The sequence below is a fragment of the Alexandromys fortis genome, unplaced genomic scaffold (assembly GCF_014885135.2).
Source record: "Alexandromys fortis isolate MF-2015 unplaced genomic scaffold, M_Fortis_MF-2015_v1.1 scaffold_51, whole genome shotgun sequence".
Classification (NCBI taxonomy): Eukaryota; Metazoa; Chordata; class Mammalia; order Rodentia; family Cricetidae; genus Alexandromys; species Alexandromys fortis.
The window spans coordinates 8,846,854-8,873,444 of NW_026067925.1; the positions used below are offsets into that span (position 1 = coordinate 8,846,854).

Genomic DNA, 26,591 nt, shown 5'->3' on the forward strand with positions numbered 1-26,591 from the left:
TCACACGAGCTGCTCTATCACCCATATCCTTACTACTTCTGGAGGTGTTTGTAGGAAGAATGTCACAAAAGCAGACTTTACATGGACTCCTTAAATTCCTGAATATCAGCTTATTAAAGGACAAAATTTCCTTGGGCACCAGGGAAGGTATGGAGTATGGTGAGAGACTGTGGGGGTTAAATGACCAAGGACAGGTACTGGCAGCTTCTCTTCACCCACTTCCCAAGCTGGGGTGGGCTGGGGTGCTGCCTGCTTTTCAGACCCTTGTATGTATGGAGGATGCGTGCTAAAGGACTCGCCACTTTCTTGTATACATTTCCAGGGTGTGGTCTCAGGTCGCATAAATTCCTCCTGGTCCAGGATTCTGGCATCTGTGGGTAACTGAAAAACATTTGGAGGAGCTTGCAGATCATAGGATGACCTGGGCATAATTGATATTCCATGGAGAAGTGATTACTTGGACGTCGGGTCATCCCATGAATCACTTGGTTGATTATTATTGCACACCCACCCTCTGACTGTGACAGTGTTGACCCTGAGGGCTGTGGGTGCCACAGGAGGCTCACAGACTGTCGCTAGCTTCTGAATACACTGTTAGCATGCTGACATTTCGCTTGTAAGCGGGTCACGTCAAGTGCAGACCTAATTTTCACCCAGCATGATGTCACCTAGACAGTGACAGTGGGCCAGGTAGTCCAGAGCATGCCTTCACACACGGCTGCTTGTCTTGCCTGCATCCAGCAAGGGACTCCCTGGCTCCCATGCACCTTTCCAACCATTGCCTCCCACCAGCCTGTGTCCCAGCATTCATTGAGACAGTGTGGGAAGTGAAAGCAACTCTGGTGTCATAGAAAACATGATGTTTTGGTTCCCTGTGGTTCTTGCCTCCTTTGCAGCTTCTGCCTGGCCACATCTTCTTTGTCTTAAGCACAAGGCTTGGCACACACCCTCTGTTTTCCTTCTGCCTGTGTGGCTGGTCTTTTCCTGGCGTCTTTTCCTGCTTTACTTTTCCCCTTGTTTCTCCAGTACTGGCCACACCGAGGACATAGCCCTGGGCTTGTTCTCAGCCTTCTTGCTCTCCACTCTCCCAGACATCAGCTCTAAGCCCAAGATCTAAGACTTCATTTTTATGACTCCCCCACAGCCTCCAAAGCTCTCTTCTGGAACCGGCTTCTGCATCCCACTGTCCTGTGTGTCTTCCGCGCACCTCAGACCCTGGCCTATGCTGAGTGCACACATTTCTGTAAAAGTGTTTTTCCTCCTAATATTGCTCAAGTTTCATGAAGCTAACCAGGCATCTGCCCCGACCAGGCAGCCTTCAGGCTGCTGAGTGAAATCCTGAATGCTCCTCCCCAGTTCTTCCCCCCTCTTCCTCTCCGGTAATCAAGGAAGATTTCTTAAACGTCTTCCACTCTATCGGCGTGTGTCCAGTTACCTGTCCTGACCATTGCTGTCTCTTGCCTGAACTTCTGTGAATGACAAGTGAGGTCAGAGCATTAATCTTCTCAAGCTTTGATTTTGGGGGCAGCATTTCCAGAGAATACCAACCTCCCAGCCCCCAAGTCCCCCAGATCCTCAGCTTTCCAGTCTCCCAGTTCCCCAGCCCCCCAACCTCCCAGGTTTCAACTCCCTAGCCCCCAGTCCCCAAGCCTCTCAGTCCCCAGTCTCCCAGTCATCTATTTATTCCCTATGGCACCACCTCAAGCATGCCTTCCACACTGGGGCATATGCCACACACAGGCAGGATGGCGTGTCTTTGTAGCACACAGCTTGCAGACCTGGAGCAACAGTAAATCCTGAGTGAGTGGGTGAGGTGGTGAACCCGTGTCCCGAGCTTTGCTTGGGATCAAGATGGCTTCTGTCCTCTGTATTGAGACCTCCAAGAAAAGCCAGTATCACTAGCTCCAAGAACGGGGGGAGGGTATTGGTGACTGAGGAGGACACAGAGAGGACGGCCTCTAGGAGTAAAGTAGCAGGGTGAAAACCCTGGGGAGGACACAGTTGCCTGAGAACTCTCCAGGGTTGATACCTGCAGGCGAGTGGGGCAGTACAATGACTTCGGGGATTTGAAGAGCTTCCCGGGGAGTTAAGAAGGGGATTCTGAGAGTCAAGTTTAAACGTGGGCCTACCATAATGAGCTGTGGAGGCAGGAGGGAAGTCTCCAGGTAGCCTTCCTCTGCTATTGCAGTTGATGCCCCCGTGAGAAGTGGAGATGGAAGAGGAGAGGGATGGTTCTTTCTTGAAACACCTCAACATGGGTCACTGTTGGCTCCCTTTGGCGTGGCTGTTTCCGCCACAGGAGTGATGCCGGCTTTTAGGGCACTGGTTTATTCACAAGAGCGCCACCTCATGACCTAGTTACTCCCCAAAGCCCCCTCTCTGAATACGGGCTCATTGGCAGTTAGGATTTCAGTGCGTGGATTTGGGGATGGACACACTCCATCACAGTGGGTTTCCTGGCCAATGCCCACGTTGGGCCTTTTCTTCTTGGAAGCTGCCATGCTTGTACGGTCTTGCACTTCATCACATTCTTCTTCGAATGGTATGTTACTCATGTGCTCAGCTAACCTTCCTGATCTATTGTAAGGACTCGGGTCATTTGTGTGCCTGGCTTCCTGCTACATCTACACCAGTGCTTTAGGTGCCCAGAGCTTGGAGTCTTGAGCCAAGGTTCATTGAATCTACTCATATTCTTCCTTGTCCGATGACACATGTCTGGAAAGGACCAGCCAGGCTAGGGCTACAACAGTCTGTGGATGTAGGACAGATAGGCATTAAAGTAGGACCAGGCCTACTGACCCCGAGACTCACCAGCTTAGTGTCTTGGATTGGCCTCAGGCTTCAGACTGCTGAAAGAGCTGGTAGGATTTTTATGCTTCTTGATCATGAGAGGTACGTTTGGGAAATGACCTAAATATCTCGCTGTTTTCTGCTCTTAGATGGAGAAAGAGCTGCCTGCCAGACACCTGCTCCCAGTAATGATGGTCAAGGACCCCAATTCTCTGGAGCTATGAAATAATAAGTTCCCTTGGTCATAATGTTTTGTCCCAGCAATAGAAAAGTAGCTAAGACAAGGGCTCTTAGCCTAGTGTTAGGACCTGATCAGTTCCCAAAGGCTCCAAATAGTGGAGTGGGCTGTGGTTCCACCCTCTGGATGCTGTTAACAAGACTCCAGAGACTAAATCCTTGCAAAAATTCAAGGGAACAAACTGTCTTCAAACCAAAGCGGCATAGCTATTGCCGACACCCAGATGATCAGATTCCCCTAAACTCATGGCAGTTTTGAGGACAGGAAGTAGTGGAGGAAGAAGGTGTAGATAACTCACAAGCCCTGGAAATAGGATAGAGAGGGAAGATACATTGGCTTTGTTTTTAAGAGAGTTCACTTGCTATTTTTTACAGGGCGGCTGGAATATTTGAGCTGGAAAGTTCTGTGGAGATTGTGTGGGTCAAATGGCTCATCTTCTAGGCCATCATCTGTGACTTACGGAGGCACCGTGTGGCACACGCCGCTCTAAGGGTCGCACACACATTCACGCTAAATACTCGTTATACTTGCGTGAAACGGAGCCGGCCATTTTCACAAAGAGGCTGCCAGTCCTGCTCATTGCGGAAGCAATCGTTACAATATTATGTGTTTTCCTCGAAATGTGAACTTAACAAACCAGACTCCCAGTAAAGCCCGCTCTCACAGTTTACATGCACAGGGCCAGATTTTGAATCAACACTTAGGGAGGCGCTCAGTCTTGGATCACCTGCTCTACCCAGGCTCTGGGGGCGCTGGCTCATCGACCTTGTCTTTGTATTTCAGTGAAGGCTAAGAAGGCTTTCCTGGATGTAAACCATTAGGTCAGTCCATAAATATTCAATGTCTTGGGTATCTTGGCATTACCTGAAATTCTAGTTCTTGGGAGCTAAAGCTAGCAGAGTTGGAGGTCAGCCTGGGCTACAGCCTTGTCTCAAAACAAGACTGAAGGACCGGTGACTGGTTCAGTGGTAGATGGGACCTGGCACGATCAAGGTCCTGGGTTTGATTCCTGGCACTGGGGAAAACAGACAAACAAGGCACTAACTGATGAACAACAGCCGCATGTGCTTTCCTGTCCCAGATGTCTGTTCTCCCTGTTTTGTACTCTCCACCCTCTTTCGTTTGTTTGGAGCAAAGTTCTACCAACCTGCTGAATCTAACAGGTAATTAACACCTTTTAATAGCTGTTAAGTGGGACAGGCGGCTGCCTTTATCCTAGAAGAGCTCTCCTTTGGAAGGCAATGATGCTATTGAAGGTCAGGCTGGCTTTGTGAAGGCACATACTTGAAGCATGTGCCCATGCTGGCCCTCTTTCAGAAGCCTCATTTGGAGGAAGACTGGGAAGCACTGGGCAGGGAGGGTAGGGACAGGGTTTGATGCCCGCTTTCCTCACGCTGGGCTGCTTCCTTCGTGGACTAGGAGGTAGCTGGGAAGGGAGAGGATGGTGGGTGTGATTTAGTTCACTAGCAAGCTGGAGGCAGGTGTGTCCCGTGTAGTGTAAATGCAGGTGGGGGGGGGGTGCTGACAAGATGGCTCAGTGTGTCAAGCTGCTTGCTGTACAGGCCTCACAGCCTAAATTCAATCCCCAGAATCCACCGACAGGTGGAAAAGGAGACGCAACGTCACAAAGTTGTTCTCCACCCTCCACATGCATACAGCGGAAGACACATAAAAGAAAGAAAGGAAGCCGAGGTGGGAGAGAATGGCTTCCCGCCCGTGGTTCTGTCCTGTCACCGGAAGCCGAGGTGGGAGAGAACGGCTTCCCGCCCGTGGTTCTGTCCTGTCACCGAGGGTTCCCCTGGTCAGATGCAATAGTTGGATTGATTCCTTGGAAGTCTACTGTGTTTGAGAAGAGGTCAGCTGAAGGGTTTTCAGTTTCTACCATGGAGGATTTGTAGGTGAAAACCTGCACAGTGGGGCAGAGTTCCTCTCCGGGACCCAGAAACACGTGCTTATCTCTCCCATCTCAGTGGAAAGACACCCTCTACTTCCTAAGGAAACCAGCCCCGCAACCCTGACCCCAGCTGTCTCCTCCAAGTGCCCAGCTCTGTTTCTCCAGTCACCATGAATGGTTTTTTGCTCTTCTTTTCCCGTCATGCTGTTTTTGGGTCACCTGTTTGTTTCTGGGTTTCCATTTTTCATAATTGTGGACAATGTTGTCTTCATAGTGCCCTGTCCCTGATGGCATGCCATAGTGTGAGCGGGTCAGGACCGAGCTAGTAAAGCCCTTTGTTCCACTGTTTTCTAGAACATTCCCTTTGGTTCCTGCCTTTCCCTTCACACAGAAACATTTACCAGTGGTTTCTTCTAGTCTGAACACACACACACACACACACACACACACACACACACAAAGAGTGGGTAGCTAGCTAGCTACAAGTGCTAACTTCAGCTGTCTGAATTGCCAGCGAGTTGTAGGAGAATTCTGTTCCTCTGGAAATGTGGCAGTGTGAAGGACTGCTCCAGATCTCACCTCCCCCTGCACGGTTCCGAGGTGGGCCAGTCTCTCAGCATGTGTGTGAGGGAGCTGGCAGGAGGGTTATTGAATTTAAAGTGTGCCTTGCCGCCTTGTGCAAAAAGTCAGACACAGCAGGCTTAAAGGAGGGAGCAAGGGCTGGTCTTCAAAGGAACCAGTCACCTATCTTGCCTAGCAAGTATCCAGTGAAACACGAAGACAGATGGACGTTGCTTGAGAGGGTGAGGAAGAGAAGAGATGGACTTCAGAGCACGAAAAAAAAAATGCAATGGGAATCTGAGGTAGACTCTGGAGACGGGGGAAGCCAGAACATTTACTTCCATACCAAACAGATGCCACCAGCCTTGGGCTTGGGAAGCCTTGGGCTGGGGAAGACTTGGACTGGGGAAGCCTTGGATTGGGAAGCCTTGGACTGGGGAAGCCTTGGATTGGGAAGCCTTGGATTGGGGAAGCCTTGGGCTGGGGAAGCCTTGGAATGGGGAAGCCTTGGAATGGGGAAGCCTTGGATTGGGAAGCCTTGGATTGGGAAGCCTTGGGGTCCTCTCTCACAGTAGTGCTAGCCAGCCTGGGGCTAGACTCACTTGCTCCTGACTGTACACGCTCCCCACCAAATCCCAGTCCTCAAGCAGTGGTGTGAGGTTTCTGAGCATTCAGTCTGCCCAGTGAAGTACTGGAAGAACCTTTGACCACACTAGAGGGCTGGGGGTCTGGTGAGACCTTTGAGGGGTAACCTTGGCTTAAACATTCTGACAGAATCACTCCAGAAGTGTCTAAAACTATAGCCTCTGCCTGTCCAGTGTCTGTTCTGGGGTCTAGGGTGGGACCCAGAGACCTGCACTTCTAACAAGTCTGTGAGCTATTCCCAGGCGGCTCAAAGCCATTTTGAGAATCAGTGTTAAGAAGTTTTTCAAACCTTGATGTGCATATCAACCACCTGGGACCCTTCCAAGGCAGGTTCTGCTCCAGCAGATCTGGGCTGGGACCCAAATTCTACATTCCTAACAAGCTGCCAAGTGCCAGGGGCTGTGCTGGTCCAGGGCCCACACTTGGAGGAGCACCTTCCTCATGTCGCACAGGGAACTTGTTAGTCAGAGCTCAGCATCCCTGCCCTCAGAACTGCTGGATCTGAAGCTCAGGTGTGTGTGTTGGGGGGCAGGAGGCAGCCCAGCAACACCAGCACCCCATTTTAGCAAAACCTCCAGATGATTCTAAAACACGTAAAACCTGGGAACCGCTGAGTGCTGCTGGAGCTCATGGAAACGTGACTCACTTTGCCAGGGAGGACCAGGCATGCCTGACACTGAGACTGTCTTCCCATCACCCCCCCCCCCCATTGCCTTCCACTAACAACCAAGTGAACCCCACTTCCCCTGAGCACTTTGGGAAGAAAGGTCTGCCTCATGGTGTTGTGTGTGCTTTATCTCACGAGTCAGAACAAGAGAACTTCCTCAGTGGGCAGCCCGAGAACAACCATTTTCTACAGAGACTTGGGCAGTATGCTCAGTGCATGGCAACAGCGGTGGCGAGGGTCCCAAGAGAGATGGCAGTGGGACCGGAGGTGCCCAAGTCAGCCAGAGCCATTAAGCCAGGGAGCAGAACCCAAAGATCAGGGAATACTAGAAGGGACAGGTCACACCCAGGGTCCTGGGTGGTGGAGGAATAGAGACCTCAGGAAGAGGAGGACCCTGTAGGCCCAAAGAACATCTGGAACCTTCAGACCTGGGATGACCATTGGGCATCCATGGAGGAGGAGGGATAATTCTTGCTTTTAGTTCCTGAACCACTCAGGCAGGCAGCATCTTGCCTTGCCTTTGTGCCAAATATCTCCTCATGTTCCAGGTTCAGAGGGACACAGGGAAAATGACCTATCTGCTTTCCTTGAAGGCTGTCCCTATCTTCAGAGGTCAGTCGTGTGGGGCTGGTTTTGGCCGTGAGTGGCCAACACCACAATACTCGATGTGGGCATTCAGGGGAATTCCTGGAAGTGATGGGCCCTGAACCACACCTGTATTCATGGGTGCAGATAAAATTGGCGGTTATAATTCTCGACTGTAGCTCTGTGCTGGGTTGCTTAGAGACACCGGCTTGCCATTAAAAATAGCTGGCAAACCTTCATGCAGATTGCAGGGGGTCAAAACATTTAACAAGCCCATGTCCTCTAATAGACAAGACTCAAGTCAGCTCAAGCTCAGGTCTCAGCAATTGGTCCCTCAACACCACCTGAGGCTGGGATCCTAGTTCCTTAGGTGACAGGGACAAAGGCTGGAACGACCTCTCCAGGGTCAGATGCCTTCCCCAAGGAAGTTGCCACTCAGAGTAACCACATAGACATGGCCTCTTCAGAGCAGACAGCTTCAGAGCGGAGCTTCTTTTTTTTTATGCTCAGAGACACTCTTATCCCCGTCTTGTAGTTCAGCAAAATCCTAGTTTCCTAACCACGCGGGCCATTCTCACTTAGCTCTCCCCACTGTGACGAAACACTTGTGATGATCGACATTTGAGGAAGAGAGGTTATTCTGGCCCACGGACTAGAAGTTTCTGGTCCTTCATTGGTTGTCCCTGTCAACTTTGGGTCTATAATGAGGCAACACACCACAGCAGGTGTGCTACAGAGCAAAACCGTTCACCTCACGGCCAGGAAGCAAAAGAGAGATCAAGGAAGGAGCAGGGCGGGGGTCCCATGTCCCCCTTCAAGAGCACACCTCTTGTCATATGAAGACCTCCGTCAAGGCTCCACCTCTTCCAATAGTGCTGCCCTGGACATCAGGCCTTGCCACAGTCCTCTGGGGGACGTTCAGACCATAGCATCATCCTGCTGTCCTCTTGCTCAGATAAGACAACGAGAGCCCTGGGCTTCTGTAAATAACAGCTTATTTGAGCACACACAGGGATGGACTCTGTGCCACAGGTGTGTAGGAGCAGTGTCACTTTAATTAGGACAGGAGGACATTGTCCTAGGGTCACATGCACTGGCAGACACACACAAAGGACCAGCACTCTGTGGCTTGAGAAGCAGGCCACTAAGCAGCCCATGGCTTGTCTGCCTTCCCACCTGGGGAGGTTGGGAGGTGATGGGTCGGAGAAGATCGAGGAGTCTAGATTGAGAGCTAGGAAGCCAGATCTGGCTGTGGGCTGTTTCATCGACTTTCAGAAAAGAGGGCAAGTTACTTCCCAAGTAAGGAATCTGCCAAAATGTGAAGAGCACACTCGCCGTCTGTAGCGGCATCGTCCTCTGCTTGGTGCTGGCTCACCTCTGTAAGCACTGGCCTTCAGAGTCCGGCCAGTATCGCTCACCAGCAGGTGTGGTGCCTTAGAGATAAGGGAAGTAGAGCCTGTGGTTAGCGGCTGTTCTTCACGTCACATAGTTGGTCCTTATATAACAGGGAGGGATTTACATAATGCTTTTCATTTGAGTCCAATGTGATTATAGCTGGGAAGCTTGTTGTCTGAGCTGACAGGACACATTCGGAGCTGGGGGAGATGAGTCTTGCAGCTTTCACAGTCTTCGAGCTAAAATCAGGCCCAGCTCTTCCGTGGCCATGGGCCTTCTGTGGCGGTGGGCTTCCCATGGCCGTGGCCTTCCTAACTGCGGGCTGTGTTTTTTCCTCTTAGGGGTCCTCAGGCTGGGACAATGACTCAGTGGGCGAGAGTGTTTGCCTCAGTGAGGGCCCGAGTTTAGATCTTCAGCAAGCACAGAAAAAGTTGGGGGTGGCTATATACAACTGTAACCCCAGCACTGGTAGGGCAGAGACAGGAGAATTGCTGTGGGCTACTGCCTGCCAGCCCAGCTGGAAGAAAGGTGAGCTCAAAGTTGGGTGAGAGACTTTGTTTCAAGGCATAAGTGGGAGAGCGATAGAGGACACCAGTGTCCCCATCGGGCCTCTGTATGCATACATGCACATAGGTGCACACACACACACATACACACACATGTACATACACACATACACATACACACACGCACATGTATACACCTCCTCCCAGGAATCCTACCCTCTTGGGGCTCATGGCTGATTGGTTACCTCTCACCATTTGCCCCATTCCCTACCTTTAGGGGCCCCTCCCCATCCTAAACGTATCATTCCTGCACTTCCAATACAGAACATAGCCATGTCCTCTCTACTTCCTCTTCCTGTGAGGCTAAGAAAAGTCTCTCCTCCCAGACCCACTTCCCTTCTCTACAAGCACATCTAAGAGAATCCCAAAGGCATTATTATTCTCCCAAGACACACGAGGTTACTTACGACCTGTATCCTGGCAACAAATGGGTGGATGGATGAATGAGTGAGAAGCCGAGTGACAGAAAATATTTAGATCACAAGTAAAAATAACTTTAAATCTTGTTTAAAAAAGAATTTAAGGGCTGGAGAGATGGCTCAGTGGTTAAGAGCATTGCCTGCTCTTCCAAAGGTCCTGAGTTCAATTCCCAGCAACCACATGGTGGCTCACAACCATCTGTAATAAGGTCTGGTGCCCTCTTCTGGCCTGCAGGCATACACACAGATAGAATATTGTATACATAACAAATAAAGAAATAAATATTTAAAAAAAAGAATTTAATCGGCGACAATGATTCCTTCCCTTCCAGAATCTAACACTGTGTACATGCGTGGAATTATCTAAGAATGAATTTAATCAAGAAAAAAACCAGACAACAAAGACTTCTAAATTCTGAATTATAATTCTAGTATGTTTGGTATTGATTTTTATGCACTATATTTTAAAAGTTTGGAATTGCTAAAACCAAGTATTTAATACTTTATTTTAATTACCAATAAAATTACGCACATTTAGACATACAAAAATTGAATTTAATTAAAAATTTTTTTGGGAAAACAAGATTGTGAATGGACGAAGGCTTAGAGCCGAGCCATACATGGAGGATGCCAGGGAAAGGAGATGTCACTCTTCTGGGCAGAGGGATCCCGTCCCTGGGATAGAACTCTGCTAGAAGGTTCTTGTAGTAGCTTGGAGATGTATACAGGTAGATGCCCAGGTCTGCAGGGGGCAGTAGAAATAAAAAAACAAGAGCAGATTAGAGTGCTGCTGTAGAAAATGAATGATAGCAGATTTGGAAAGAGTCTCCATGAGGGCTGAGAGAAAGAGACAGCAAAGAGGCCGGGACAAACTAGAGGCTCAGGACAGAATGTTGGCAGGGAGAATGTGAGGATTCAGTTCAGAGTGGCCCAGGTACATCCAGATCGGAATATTTGCCAGCAGATGGAAACTGGCTACTAGAATCTGGGCAGGAAGTCAGGAGCAGAACGTGTTTGGCAGGTACTCCAGGCTCAGCCTGGCATCAGGCCGACTCAGACACCACCAAATAAGCAGCTCTTTTGGCGGCTGTGAAAGAGCTACCAAGAGCAGCGGCTTCTTTGTGTTGTTGTTGTTGATCTTTCTTTTTCCATCGCGCGTGCGTGCGTGCGTGTGTGTGTGTGTGTGTGTGCTTACACATATGTGAGAGAATGTGAGTGTATGTGTGTGTGTGTGCATGTGTCCATGTATACACAAGTTATGTAGAGAGCCAAGATCGATGGTGAGAATTGTTCCCAGTCTTCTTTCTTACGTCACTGAGGCAGATCTTTCAGTCAAGCCTGGAGCTTGTCTCTTATGGTTGGTCTTGTTAGCTAGCTTGCTCCGAAGATCCCTTATTCCTTCCTTCTGAGGCAGAAATTACAGGTGGGCCACCATGACTACCTGATACTCATGTGGGGTTCTGTGGATCCAAGCTCTAGTTCTCACATATGTGGCAAGCTACCTACCGAGTCCCTATCCTTGGTGTTGCTAGCCCTGACTTCTAGAATGCTGACCTATGGTTTCCATGCACAGTTAGGTCTATTCTGCCTTTCAACTGTATTCGGTTCTGCGCTGATCACACAGCCTCGGCCATTCCTAAGTTGGCATGCATTGCTATCTTTTGCTTGTTAGATTTTTTTTTTTGAGACCAGATCTCACTATGTAGCCTGCCCCTTTAGCCTGGGATCGTAGGTGTGTACAGGAAAGCCTGGCTTTGGCTGCCATCTTTATAGCAACCCTGCAACGTCTATAGTGAGACCAGTTTTACTATTTATAACTACAGAAAGCAGGGCATGGGGTCTCAGAAGACTGTGGCCTGCATGGAGTGGTTTCTATTTATAATTCATTCAGTGAATCACAGCGATTGGTGCCATTCAACAATCCTGTTGCAGAAAACAGTATCTGCCAATGCTAAGGGATGATACTGGCCGGGGGTATGGTCAGTTTCAACCAACTTTTTCGTACTTTCTCTGGTAGGTTAGGGGTGGGGCATCTTTCTCTAGCCATTATTCTCTTTGAGCTGGGAGGTACCCACCCAGCTAGCTGCTCACCGGGATGAATAAGCATTATGCCTGCCTGGTGGCCTTTTGCCTGGTGCTCAACATGCCCAGTGACAAGAGCATGTCACACCATCCACAGTGGCTTATTAAACAAAGGTCTAGAAGGATGCTCAGGGAGGATGAAGAGGGAATAAGAGTACAGCTTCGTTTTTCTCATTGATTTCTCATTCTGGGGCTCTGACTACATCAGACACGAAGGATCAAAGTGTGTCATAGTGAGAAGCAACAGATGACTCTCAGTAGCTCAGAACAACAAAAGTTTATGTCTTGTTCTCAGTCTGCCCATCACAGGTTGCCTTGGGGCCCCTCTCCTTACTTACGGTGTCAGGATGATGGAGTATACCCATTGTCGTAACTGTTCTTTACTTTGTCAGAGAGAACAAAATAGGACTTTGGGACATTTTTCATTGGCTGTTAAGGGTTCCAGGCTTCTCGTATAGTTTCCACTCACAGCCCATGGGGTCTCTTCCAACTGCTGGGATCTGGGACACAATGTCTTATGCTCCAAAGGCCAAGGAGTGACAAGGAGGGGGTGGTGCAGAGGCCCATGGTGCAGGCCAGTGCAGGTGGGCTGGTTAAGCTCCATCTGGTCTGGAAGGAATGAGATCCTTACATCGTCCATATCAGTGTGACAAGGGATACTGGAGAGGTAGGAGGGATAGTAAGTACACCACAAGGGCATTGCTGCTGCGTGAAGTCTCCTAGGGCTAAGGGGAGGAGCCTGCTCGGTGTTTTAGATACTCAGAGGCGGTTGGAAGAACTATGCAGAATACTAAAAGGATTTGCTAGCTTTTCTCCTCACCCCAAAAGGTGAGCTGGCCTTTATTAAGCAGTTTCCTTCACACAGGGACTAGTGACAGATCCTTCCTGCTTGTCACAGCTTCTGCTATCAATGAAGTCCCAAAGAAAGAGGAGCCATGTGATTGATAGAGGGACATGAATTCTGAACTGTCACCCTTCAGAGGTTTGTCATTGGCCTTGGAGATGGGAATGGAGCTGTAATGGATGATTCAGCCCAGAGTAGCTGACTCTAAACATGCTAATTACTTGGCATAAGTGCTTGGAAGTGACGGTTACAAAATTTAGAGATGTGTATGGCAGAGCAGGGCTGGCATGGTAGCTCCAAGAACGTGGGCTTTCTCTATGCATGGGAGGCAGCTGGCTGATGCCCTGCTGGGTACAGATAAAGCTGGTAAGGACAACTTTGAGGTTCTCTAAGGAGAAATGAGGAGACATGCTCCCCACCACACTATTGAGATTCATAGGTGCAGGGTGTGCCTGGTTCACCCCTGAAGTCATGACGCTGGAGGAACAGTGCTTGTGTCTGAGTCCACGCTCATTGACCGAGTAACTGAAGGTTAATGCGCTTCGCTCTCCACCAGATAACAAAGATGGCCCCCAATTACCAAATACGTTTCTCACATGTGTGCCTGTATGTGCATTTGTTTTAATGTGCGAATACGTCCTCATTTCCACAGGAGCCAGACTGGTCAGGTAGCTCATCTGCCTACAGTGAAAGGCTAAAGTCAAGTTCTGGACCCAAGCAGATCGATCTGAAGCAGCTGTTGCCACCCACAGAGATCTAGGTCTGTAACCACAGACTGCATCTCAGGGGCCACCTAGCCGTGCTATAGAAGTATGGGACAGGTCGGGCCAGTACATTTGGTCACATGTGTTGGAAGACATGCAAAGCACATTGCAAAGGGAGACTGGAATAGGATAGACCCTGGCCGAGTCAGACCGTGGAGTGCTGGAGTATATACATATGTGTCAGGTGTGGGAGAGAACCCATGTAGATAGATCATGGGACGGTCTCTAAGGCTGTGTCAGAAAGCATGCCATGGCAGGGTTGGAGAGATGACGCAGCAGGTAAAGACATTTGCCACCAAGCCTGATAACCTGAGCTCTATCTACGGAACCCACATGGTGGGGGGGGGAGAGAACTGTTTCCCACAAACTGTCTTCTGACCTGCATGCACATACTATGGCACAGATGCGAGTGTGCACACACATAAATGTAATATTCTTTTTCACCTCCTAGACAATAGTCGGTGAATTGAAACTTAAGTATTTCTCTTCTTGTGTAAGTTTACAAAAGGGATCAGGTATGCGGATGAGTGATGCAGGAGAGGATGGGCAGGGCTTCCTTTAGAAACAAATTTGAGATGGCCCTTGAAAGAGAGTGTTTGTTGGCAGACCAGAGCATTCGTGATGATGCATAGGCCATGCACATGCGTGTTTGTGTGTGTGTGTATGCATTCTGCCTGATGAGTGTGTTTGTATACCTATAGCTTTCCTTACTGGAAGGGGTTGAATTTCCACCTTCCAGTCATCTTTAGCTTACAGTTTTCATTTATGTCACATGTACCCACCCAGAAGAGATGTCCCTCTTCCAGTTGGCTGCTCTTCCATCTGGCCCCTCTGAGTCTGAGCTCATCTCTCTCCTTTCACATAGAGGTGACCTGTCTTCACCATTGCTACTTGGCATTACTCTCAGGGTCTTCTTGATCTGCCTATCGTCAGCCATTGCTGTTCTGTATAAGGAACTCCTGACCTTCCTGTATTGGGAATAAACACACCTATTAGCTAGAGAAGGGCACAGAGGAGCCAGAAACACAGGTGGCAGGTGACACAGAACACTACTCGCTTTGCCAGACAGCCCAGGTACTGGGTAAGCTCCACCCTGTTTCCAGGCAAGGACAGAGGGCCCACTTGGGATTGGGTCTAAAACACGGAGCATTTTCCCGTTGTGGTAAGTCACAGGGAAGTGGCTGTGCTGTAGGGCGGACCTTTGCCTGGGAGGCAGTGAATGGGTGGCGTGTTTCCCCACTCTGACCAGGTCTGTGTGTGTCTCCGCTCCCCTCCAGCTGGTGCTGCCGGAGTACTCTATCCACAGCCTCTTCTGCATCATGTTCCTGTGTGCGCAGGAGTGGCTCACCCTGGGGCTGAATGTTCCCCTGCTTTTCTACCACTTCTGGAGGTAGGTCTGTCGGGGACTGGTCCCCCCTCCTTCACCTTTCCACTCAATGACAGTGTGCCAGGATAGAGCAGCCGCTAGGTGCCTGCCTTTCATCCCTTTCTTTTAGAAACCTTGTTATGAACTCTCTGACCTAAGGACTTTAGAGAAGAAACAGGCTAGAGGTTACAGCCCATTATTGAGAGGCAGGAACTTAAGCAGAAGCTTGAAGGCAGAAACAATGGAAGACTGTTTCTTGCTGGCTCACTGGCAGACTCATGTTCACTAACTTTCTTACATAACTTAGGGCCACCTGACCAGGGGATGTCATGACTTACCTACAATTGGATGGCTCCTACATCAGTCAGCAATCAAGACAATCCCTCATAGACATGCCCATATGTCAGTGTGATCCAGGTAGTTCCTCAGTTTAGGGTCCCCTGTTAGATGACTATAGGCTATGTCAGACTGACAAACAAAGCCACCTAGAACAAACTTACTCTCCAGAGCTGGAAGTAAGTCCTCTTGACTCTGTTAATCAACCCCAACCCTGCAGGCAAGTGTGAGAAGCAGCTGGAACATTAGTCACTGTATCCAACACATGGAAACATTGAAGCCTCTTAGCTGATGAATGGGTAGAGAAAATGTATATCCATACCATGGAACATTATTGATACCACACCCAATGAAAATACATTATATGAGTCTGTTGATAGGAGATTTCCAGAATTTTCAAATATATAGATACTTAAAGTAAACTAGTACTTTTTAAATGCTGAGGGGAAATAGGAAATGACTCCCAGTGGGTAATTTTTTTGAAGGTAACGGTAATGAAAATGCTCTGAAGGTCGATAATGGCGACAGATGTACAACTCTATAAATATACTAAATTCACCAAATTGTATATACACACTAAAAGGGCAACCTTTATGACGTTTAAGTTTTCTCCTTTTTCAAAAAGCACCTACTAGTTGTGCCAGATTTCCTGGGACAGTTATGATGTTAAATATTCTCTTCTAAGACTGGGCTTTGGATCACGCGGTGTAGGCTTCCTGCAGGATTGGATATGGAGCAGAAGTGGGAAACACCAGAGAAGTGGAGATTGTAGTTGTGTGAATCAGGTTCCTGCCTTGAACCATTTAGTCCCAGAGCTCTGGAACCCTGAGCCAGTTGGCCCATCATTGCTGCTTTCCCATAGTATACAGCCTTGAATTGGTCACACCTAGAACAGTCCACTCTCTCGCTAAGAATGGTATGGAGCATTGCTAGGCATTGAGGGGAACTCCTAGATGGAGATACGTATGAATCTTCATCCTAGGTCCAGCTTAGCAGCAGAAGGAATTGCATTCTTAGCAGACATCTGAGAAATGCAGGGAAAGAAACACTTAAGTTAGTCTGAAGAGTGCAGAAAAATCCAGAGACGCATGTGTGAATGTCCAGACATGAGAGAGCCCTTGGCAGACTCAGGGACAATTTTATCTCTCTGCATGGTTGGAGAGGGGCTCTTGGAGGGTGCAGTTGATGAGCAGCTGGAAATCTCATGTGGGGAGTCCAAGAGGATTTGATGGAGAGCGGGGTCTGTAGGGGCTGGAAAGCCATGAGGAGTTCTGGAGGAGGAAAATGACTGCTTTAGAGCTCAGGAGCTGATCCTGGCAGAGTGTGAAGGATGGACCAGCAGAGATGGGTCGAAGTCAAAACCGTAACTAGGAACACAACAGAACTCCAGGTGAAGACATAAGGAGCTAAGATAATGGAGACGGGTCCTGGCCAGGGAAAGTTGTCATGGCCTGGATATCTCCAGTGCTGAAATTAAACCTCACATCACCATGCCCAGCATTAACATGAGCTTTGGATGCTGGACCAAGGTCCTCCGCTTGCAGCACTTCACAGACTAAGCTAACACCCCTGGCCTGTCTGCCTCCTTTCTGTCAGGTCGATACCACGGCATTTCTCTTGCAGACAGGTCTACCCTGGCATTCACTTTGCTTCAGTCAAACTGGGCTGGCCACGGCCTTTTAGTGGCTGTTTGGGAGGCTGTTTGCATACATCACCTTACATCAGCATCACAATTTGCATCTCCATTTTCTGGCTGAGCCCAGGATGGGTTCCTGATGGATCCAGGGAAGGACAATCTGGTGAGCAGCAATCAAAAGAGTCGGTCCTTCCCACCCAGCCATTTGGTCCCCCTGATGCTCTGCCTCCATTTAATGAGGTCACCTGGGAACAAAGCCACAGTGACAGCAAATAGGTTTGAAACCTGCTCTGGAGAAGAGGAGAGGTGAGTGGCCCAGGGACTATGAGCTGGCAGTTGTCATCGAATCTGGCTTCTGATGTCCTCTTAGCATAGTGTTGGTGACAGATAATGTCGGTGCAATTCTCTGAAGGGGAAGACGAGGTGACTGAGATGCCAGCTCTGCAGGTATGTGCTATCATGGCAACCTTCAGGTCAGGGCCGGGCCTGGTGCTTCTTCAGGATGGAGAACCATTACTATTCCAGGCCTGACAGGAGAGGCAGCTTGGACCCCTGCCTCCCAGGAACCTTTCCCGCCGTGATCGAAGAGCACCACTGGGCCATTCCAGCTGCACTGAGGTCTTGGGCTCCACAGGGAAGATATGCCCTGCAGATGTCGGTGGGACATGAACTAAGAGATGCAGACACGGACAAAGGGCCCCATTTGTTGTACGAGCCCTCTGGGCCTTAGTTCGCAGCTGTGGAGTTGATGTGGCTGTGACCTTTGGTGAGGACTCTTCCAATTACAGTTCTCTTTCCCAGCTTCCCCGGAGATGGTGGATGTTCAGTTTGCTCTTCCGGCCCCTCTATCAAACAACAACAACAAAACTCCCATGCCCTTTGAAATGACTCTATAATGTTTCCCTGTGGTATTTAGGGGTTTAAATGAGAATCTGGGGAGGGGGAAATAGCCCAAGGCACTATGTAGACAGATTGCAGACACCGAGGAGGTGGTGATACAATTCTTCCACCATGTCTTGACCCAAAGGGAGCTCTTGGAGCCTCCCAGGCTATCAGAGTCATCCTCAAGCAGAATGGCGTTGGGACGGGAAGTGGGGCTGTCCTATAACTTTCTCTACTTCCTCCAGTGAAGCCCTACCTCCTAAGGATTCCATACCCTCTGCACACACAGGACAACTAGCTTGGTACCGAGAGTGCCCACACATGAGCCTCTGGGGGAGAGTTCACATCCAGACCGTAATACTGAATAACATGTTTCCTTCTGTCAGAGCCCCATTATATGATACCAGGGATCCGTTGGAGGACTTAAACACCCACCGAGTTGCGCTATGGCAATGGTTGGAATCTGACTTTGGCAGGAAGCACAGATTTTCAGGGACAAGTCTGATGCTAGGGGGCCGTGGTCTGACAGCATGGGAAGCCCCGAGCCTCAGAGACATCACTGTCGTGTCCTCTTTCCTGCAGGTATTTCCACTGTCCAGCAGACAGCTCAGAACTAGCCTATGACCCACCGGTCGTCATGAACGCGGACACCTTGAGCTACTGCCAGAAGGAGGCCTGGTGTAAGCTAGCCTTCTACCTTCTGTCCTTCTTCTACTACCTGTACTGGTGAGTCCCATCTCCTTCTGGCTTTGGTCTCAGCAGCAAAGGGAAGGGATTTCAGTCTGGCCTTGGAGAGGCAGCTTTTGGGGAAGTGGCCCTTGACAGCAGATCCTGGCCAGTTGAATCTGGTCCCAGTTGTCTAACCTTGACTCAGGAGCAAGGGTTTCTGGGGAAGGAAGATGCCTCTGCTCACATCTTAGCAACTCAGGGAAGCATCTAATAACATCTCTTAGGAGGCAGCGGAAGGGAAGGACTGTCAAGGGCTTCTTCCCAGCAGGGCTTCCTGCCCTTCAGAGCCCAGCAGCTCAGCCCATTGGGGTGTCAGTGAACCGAGGAGCCAGCCTCATTATCCTTTGCCCTCCGCTTGTTTGTGAAGGTTCTTGGATACTGTAACAGTGGGCTTTCCCCCTCCAGTGGCAGGCACACCCCGCAGAGTGGCACATTGGGTCATTAAGTGCTTAGGCTGCAATTCTTCCGTGTTTCATAACACCGTCCTAATTGAGCAAATCCTGCCGACTTTGCAGCTCCGCTTCCGGGTCCCTCTCTTCTCCTCATCCCTTGAACACCCTAGCTCAGCAGAGAGCCCTGAGCTGTCATCCTGTGGTCTGGACTCCTGAGGCTCCTCGTTCTGGAAATATCTCCTGCTCCCTTTTGTATTCATTTCTGGGGCCTTTTCCTGATCACCTTGCTATCCTGTTCCTCCTTTTGCAGGGTCATGGATGTCCCCAAACACCCCAGTGCTATCTCTGCAGAGGCAGAAGAGGGTAGGGGTGCTAACTTCACAGTCAACCCTGGGTTCAGATTGGGTGTAGCAGGCTGGGGAGTTACATTGCCCAACATTCCAAAACAAACTCCATATACATTGGCACATTTATCAGAAACATTCTGTCCTTACCCACATATGTAAAAGGAGGAAGCTGGATCTGTGATGGGATGGTAGAAACATTTCCCAAGATCACAGATCATGGTCACACACTAAGTATGACTCAGAGACTAAACTTCAAGCTGAGCCCAGACCCCTAGATGAGTCTTTACCAAAGTGAGGGACAGCATAGAGCTAGGCAGGGGATAGAGATGGTACCGTTGGCTGATGTTCCTGTCAGTAGGAATAGATCTACTATCCAGACTCCTACACTTGGCATGTGTGCTACACGTCTCTGCTACATGAATCTTGGCATGTTTGCTATACTTCTCTGTTACATGTGTCTGAGGTGGAACCTGACACTCTGGAAGGCTGGCTTGCTCCTGCTTCCGCCCTCGATCTCCAGGGTCAGCAGATGGAGAGGCCTGGGAGGTGTAGCCTTATGGTTAACCTCAGCTGTGAGGATTTGGGGAGTCAAAGAATTATTCTAGGGCTTTCTTCATTAAGTTAAGGGTTACTCCAGCCTCAGGATTTTATCCTTCATGAAGGGTCCAGATGCTTCCTGCTCCAAGCTGTGGAAACCTGAGGGGTCTCTCATGTGGAAAGCTGTGCTTCTTCCTCTTCTAAATAGACATAGTACTAGATCATAGTTCTGATGAACTCATCAGCTTTGTGGAGTTAGCCTGAAGACCTTGTCAGGCCACAGGAATGCAGGTCTCCCTGCTTGCATACTGTTCATCCCCTAAAGCAGGGGGCTTGGGAACCTATGCCAGGTTAAGATTCCCTTATGCTATTTGCCCTGAAGACTGATCATACACCCACACTGGCATCGGTGACAGTGATCTTCATCCTGACCCTTGGGACTGACACATTCTGTAGCATCACCTGGGGACCCTTGGGCACAGTCGTCATGTGAGCATGTGGCAGCAGCGGTCGTAGGAAGAATCTGCTGTGCCCTCACCCCATAGGCACCTGGCCCATGATGCAATGTGGCCAGCCACAGTCGTCATCCCAGTGAGTGCGCTCCCACGCATCCTGAGACAAAACACCTTTCATGGGGGACACGGGATGCTATCTCAACAGACCAACATTTCTGCATTGTGTGTGTGTGGGGGCGGTGGTAGCAAAGCCTCGGAAGGATCAGGTGAGTTGGAAACCATAGAGACAGGAATGGGGTGAAGCCATGGGCTCCAGCCTCGGAAGGGGACTGTTGAGAGCTGCAGGCTCCTGCTGACATCTGTTTTCCCATTTCTGTCTGCATCCAGCATGATCTACACCTTAGTGAGCTCCTAACTCAGACCCTGCTGATGGAGAGGCCGAGGCTGGGAACCACTGTGGCTGTGGCTGGAGACACCCAGCTTGACAGAGACTGATCGGAAGGAACTGGAGTCACACGGCAGACAGGGCCATGTTACCCATGCTCATCAGTTGCTGCTGTGTTGCTGTGTGTGTTGCTGCCTTCGCTGTTCACATTCCACATGGATGGCAGAGCCCCTCTGAGCACTGGGGGTGCCAGCTTATAGCTGACGAAACCCGCAACCTCTGGAGCTGCAGTTGCTGCTTCTCTTCATCCACTTCACTGAGCATCGGTGCCCTGCAAGTTCATGTGGACTGCCTGACTGGATGGCAGGAATGAGGCTGGAAGCTAGACACCACCAACGAAGGGACAGAATGACTCGGGGCCAAGGCCAGGTCTTCAGAGATGATCGAGACCCTCAAGGCTACTAAGGATACCAAGACTTTTTTCCAGAGCTGTGGCCTCCAGCTTTGCTCATTGCAAGGCCCAAATCTGGGGTCTGCCCCAAGCCTGCTCTGTTTATGTCCAAGATCCTAAGCAGTGACCTCCTGAGCTGGGTGTGGGGCAGCATGCTGGCAGCAAGTTATGTCCAGTGCAAACTGGGGGGGGGGAGTGTGAGAAAATGGATTTTTAAAATGTTTGCAACATGTCCTAGGTGTGAATTCTTCACCATCCCCAAGATGTATTCTGCCTCTGCAGCAAAATTCCATCAGAGTGTGACATGCCAATCAGCTGGCTGGCATGAGCCAAAGCCAAAGCCAAAGCCAAAAAAAAAAAAAAAACCCTCAAAACAGTGTGAAGCCCAGAACAGAGAGCAGAGCTCCTGTGGTGTGGACAGCCAGGAAGCGAGACAACATAATTATCACTTCAATTGATGCTGCACAGCCTTTGTGCTGCTCAGTTCAACATGGGGACGTCCGCTTATTTGAATTTTCCACTTGGCTTTTGCTCCTTTTTTGGGTGGGAGTTGTATGAGGGGGTGTAAATAGTGACGAGGCTGAGATTTTTGTGATGTTTAAATTAGGCACAATGATTTTGACCTGATTTCCCAAACTTCCTTGCTTTTCTACCGTTACTCACACAGTCACACACACACACACACACACACACACACACGCATACACGCGCGCGCGCGCACACACACACACACACACACACACACACTATTTATATACGCTCCCATCTGAATCCTGTGACTCAGGTTTTTGAATGGTGTTTGTGTAACACAGTGTGTGCTATGTTTAAAATGCAGCAACAACGTCAGTGGCTCACCTCACCGGCTCCTTCATTCCATCCCATCCCGGGTTGGCTGTGTCTCCATATGGTTGGCAAACTAGTAGGTAGGAGAAACAGTTTCAAAATGACACCGTGTTTCTAAAAATTTTTACAGAAAACAAAATACAGAGGGAAAAAAATAAAACTCACAAAAAAGAACAAAATCAAAATGCAGCTTCCCTAAGGGGCCGGTAGCATAAAAGCCTCTGCAACCACATTTCGGGGGAATGCCTTCCCGTGCCTGGTAACTTGTTGAGGCTGCATGGCCTCAGATGGGTACCATTCCCAGGATGTCTAGCAAGTGGTGGGGTCTGGGTAGCAGGTGCAAAGCTAACTCCATCACCGTCCTGCAAAAAAGCAGCTGACATGGAGAAGGTAAGGAAGGGGTCTCTGGGCTCCTCAGGATGAGTGTTTCATCCTTCACCTTCTTCCGAAAGGGCTGAAGTAGCTTTTGACAGGGGGCACCAATATCAAAAATTGTCAACGTGGAACTGTGAAATTCATGCTCCAGGGTTTTGCATGTTGTAGACGACTTTCCCAGCACAACCCTCCACAAAACCCAGTTGCTTTCTCAATATTAAAGAGAGGGAACTTTGAAGATTTGCCTTTGAACCTGATGTCTGACTTAGAGAACATGCCCTTTGTGTCGCCCCTGTAGCTTGGGGTCCTGTTAAAGCTCAGCGGCTAGCACTGACTTTTATGAGAAAAGATTTTAAAGTGTACAGCTGCATAGGGAGTGCTTGGGGGCATGGATTCAAGGGAGGTGAGCGATTCTTCCCTCGGTCCTTTAAAATCATTCAAAGCTGCCAGCGCCTCTTGGGCAGTTCTTACCTATTTATGGAGGAAAAGCATTCCAAACTCCCCCTCTCCCCCCTGCCCCCACCATCAGCTGCAATTGGGAAACAAGTCCAATGATCTCATAGGAATTACAATTAATTTCCAGTCCCCCAAGAGAAGCTCATTTTCCTGATGGTAAAAATAAGTTCGATGGGCTACTACCTATGGAACGCAGGTGTGTGCCAGGTGCCTCGGTAAATGAGAAGAGCCGCGTGCAGGCCACGTGCAGACACACGCAGCTGCTGGGAGGCGTGGCCTTAGAACCATGCAGGCTTCTTCCCTGGAATTTTGCTTGCGTGGCTAACTTTGTCTCTCATTGTATGCCCCATGAAAGGAAGGAGTGAGCAAGACAGGAAAAATGCCTCAAATTTCCCAGGGCCTCAAGTATTCATTTGTTGAGCAAGCTAGAACCCATGTACCACACACAGGTCAGGGTGCTTCAGGGGCATAGCCTGTGCCTGGGCTGGCCTGGAGTATGGGCTCTGTTTCCCTGCTGTGCGGTGTGACCTGGATGGACGGTGGAGAGTCACATAAGGTCACCTTGTGCTGAGGCGAGAGGAGAATGTCAGGCTCCACTCTGGCTTGATGACGCCACATCCGCTATGCCTGATAACGGTGAGTACTCTATATAGGAAATTCTGCCCTGCCCTCTACCTGCTCCCAATGCCTCAGCTTCCTGCCGGCCATTCGATACACATTCATTTAGTCCTCACAATGACACTATGACGGAGGAACTGCGACTGTCTTCACAGCCGTAGCTGAAAGCTTTGGAACCCAATCTACAGCGGTCAAGGACCCAAGCCAAGGCCACACTTGCCGAGTTGCCAACCTCGAGTCTTTTTGCTTCCAGGGCCTTGGTATTTTTGCTTTCCCAAAAGAGTGACGTAGTATACGAAGGGTGATGGATAGGATGTGGGGAAGAAAGAGGAAAGGGACTGATGATGGCCAGGACAGCAGCAAGCCTCGCGTTTCTCACGACGAGCAACCTGGGGTGCCTGTCTGCTCTGGGGAGGATGGGATGACGATCTTAGTGGTGCTTCTCTGAGATCCCGCTTCCTCATCTGTCACTGGAGGGGCATGCCGCCTCCCATGGCTGTGGTCTAGAGAGCTCATAGCACAGAGCCTGTCTCTACCTGCTTGGCCCAGGAAATCTCATTCTCTGGTCTTCCCCCCCACTGCCCCTTTCTCCTCCCCTCACTGCCCCTCCCTCCTCCCTCACTGCCCCTCCCTCTTCCCCCCACTGCCCCTCCCTCCTTCCCCCACTGCCCCTCCCTCTTCCCCCCACTGCCCCTCTCTCCTCCCACACTGCCTCTCCCTCCTCCTGAGCTGCTCTTCCCTCCTCCCCACACTGCCCCTCTCTCCTCCTGAGCTGCTCTTCCCTCCTCCCCACACTGCCCCTCCCTCCTCCCACACTGCCCCTCCCTCCTCTCATAGCAGCAATGCTCAGCGAGTCTCAGCTTTCTTCCTATCCTCTCTCCTTCCTGGGGGTGAGGGTGGGGGTGGCAGTCCCAGCCATGCGACAAGGGTAACAGCTCAGCCTCAAGAAAAATATCCCCCTGCTCCCTATTTTTAGGCTCGGTAATTGCACCAATGTTGAATAAAATTGTCATCGTTATGACAGTTTTATTCTCCACGTAAGCGATGAATGCAGCCAGCAAAATGCTTTGACAACAATTAATTGCCCTCACACAGCGTTATCATGCAGATCTGTTTTATAGACCGTTCTTTTGGGGGGACTTGGGCTGCTCACTTCCACACTGTGTGGCATGTGACTCTGTAGGGCCTTCCCCTGTTCCTTAGAGCCAAACAGGCCATCTGCCCGGCTGCTTCTCCTCCAAGGCTGAACCCCCAAATGAAGCATGGAAGGTGAGTAAGGAGGGATGGATTCCAGATCGCTCTTAGAGCAGGATTCTCCTTGGGAGATGGAGCTAAGCAAGGAGAGCTTCTTCAGGACACAGTCTGGCGGGTGATCTCGGGGAAAGTGGGGTACCTGACAGGAAGAATATCCCTTCCTCACGGAGAACTGCATGTGATGACATGCGAATGCCCAGCATGTTCCTCACAGCTCTGCTAGGACAGGAAAACCTCAGTCAGAACTGGGGCGTAGGTCTCAGTTGCTGCTCATGATCCCAAAACAGCCTCAGCAAAATGACAACGTCCTGCCACCTCCCACACCCCATGTAGTTCTTCCCCCAACATCTCTGGATGCCCCAAGAGACTTTTCTAGGTCTTGAATTTGGGCCCCTGACCACCACGTGGCAACAATGTTTTCTCCTTTCCAGTGAACTGTGTATTCGAAGTGGCTCATGAGGCTTACAGGAACCAAGTGTTCTGTTCTATAGGGAATTCACCAGCAGTTCAGTGTGGCCACTCTTAACACCAAAGTTATGTAAGCTTAGATTAAGTATGTGGAAGACAAAGATGTCTAGTTGCAAGCCTACTTCCTAACACACATTTAATATTCTGTGGGCTCCTCGAGTTCTAGCTGTCATGTCTGTGGCAGAACTGTGACTGCCACGTGATTGTGTGTTCCTGTTCGTTCTTCCCAGCTGCTAGTTCGCTGATGTCATTAGTATGTGGAAACTGCCCGTGATGAAAGTGTTCACACCGCAGAACTTGGCAAATGGACATGTTAGACATCCTGCTCTCTCTCCCTCTCCCCCACCCCCATCTGAGTGCGAGCTGGGCACTTACTTATTAGCACACCCTGGTCTTTACTCTGGCACAGTTGTGTGACCATATCGCGGGAGCCAGTAACCAAGGCGACAATAGCTGTATGTTCAACGCAGTGGTAGATACACAGTGGCCGGTGGGTTCCGGGTCTAAGCACTTGGTGGCACTGCCTTCATGACCGGCCTCTCGTCCACTCTGGCTGTGACACCAGTGATGCTGTTTCTGTTGTTCACTTGAAATCATGTGGGGCTCATTCAGCTTTCTGTGAACTTGACAGATAGCTACCACCTTATAAAGGGAAAGTTAGTTTTACTCCTGGGTGTAGAGGTTTCTGTCCGTGGTTTTTTGGCCCCATCCATGACTTTGGGCTTCTGGTGGCACATCATGGTGTGAAGGAAGAGACTGGGGTCTTAGAGCCTCTTCTAAAGGTTTTACAGCTTCCAGTGGTGCCAACTCTGGGGACCTTTTTGGAGACACTAGTGTCCAAGCTTCAAGGCAGGTGTGATGGCACATGCTTAGAATCCCAGCCCTCTGAGGCCGGAGTAGGAGAATCGTGAGTGCAAGGCAACCTGGGCTACACAGTGAGAGCCTGTCTTTTAAAGGAATCAAGTTCAGCAGCAGGAGGGCAACCCTTTAAGGTGCCCAGCACTGCCAGGAATGGGGCTTGGGGCGGAACTAAGATCAACCACACCCACTCTGCAAAGCATGAAAAAACGCTGTGATCCTCAAACCCTAGTTCCACTTTTCTTTGTTAACTTGGGACCTTTGTTCTTCTTCTGAGGTGTCACTTCAGGTCCCCATTCAAGAGGGGGCCCACGCCTCCTCCTGGAGTACTGGGGTGAATAGAATCCATATTCTGCTATGTAACTTTGCCAAGATTCCTCCTCAGGGGCGGATGTAAGCTGCATCCACCCTCCTCTTAAGATCCAACCCGAGTTTTCTCCAGGGATCCAATGAATTTATTGGGCTTCTTTACAGAGCATAGGTGAAGGGTTACTTACAGGAGTGTGGGTGCTCCGCCGCCAGAATGCCACACCTTGAAAGTCTTCATCCATCAGGGGCAAAGCTTCCTTCCCCATAGCTGTAGATGAGAACCCCCCTTGCCACCGCCACCTCGCCCCATCTCAGCTACACTAACCTGTCTAGTTCCTGTCAGAGAGCAGCTGGATACGCAGGTGAGAATCTCTTGACTCTCCCCGTGTCCAGGAAGGGATGTAAACAGCTCAGCTGGGATACTCCCATTGCAAGGTGCTCAGT

At 50.0% G+C, this 26,591-nt stretch overlaps 1 protein-coding gene across 2 annotated transcripts in view; it reads left to right on the forward strand.

Moving 5' to 3' along the window:
* Window positions 1–22,439, forward strand: part of Cnih3 (cornichon family AMPA receptor auxiliary protein 3) — a 95,659-nt gene extending 73,220 nt beyond the window's left edge. For both annotated transcript variants that reach the window (XM_050143042.1, XM_050143043.1), the window contains 3 exons: window positions 14,728–14,840; window positions 18,253–18,396; window positions 20,518–22,439. In XM_050143042.1, the coding sequence (XP_049998999.1) occupies window positions 14,728–14,840; window positions 18,253–18,396; window positions 20,518–20,545 (285 nt within the window). In that variant the 3' untranslated portion in view covers window positions 20,546–22,439. The remainder of the gene's footprint in view (window positions 1–14,727; window positions 14,841–18,252; window positions 18,397–20,517) is intronic.
* Window positions 22,440–26,591: the final 4,152 nt, after the last annotated feature.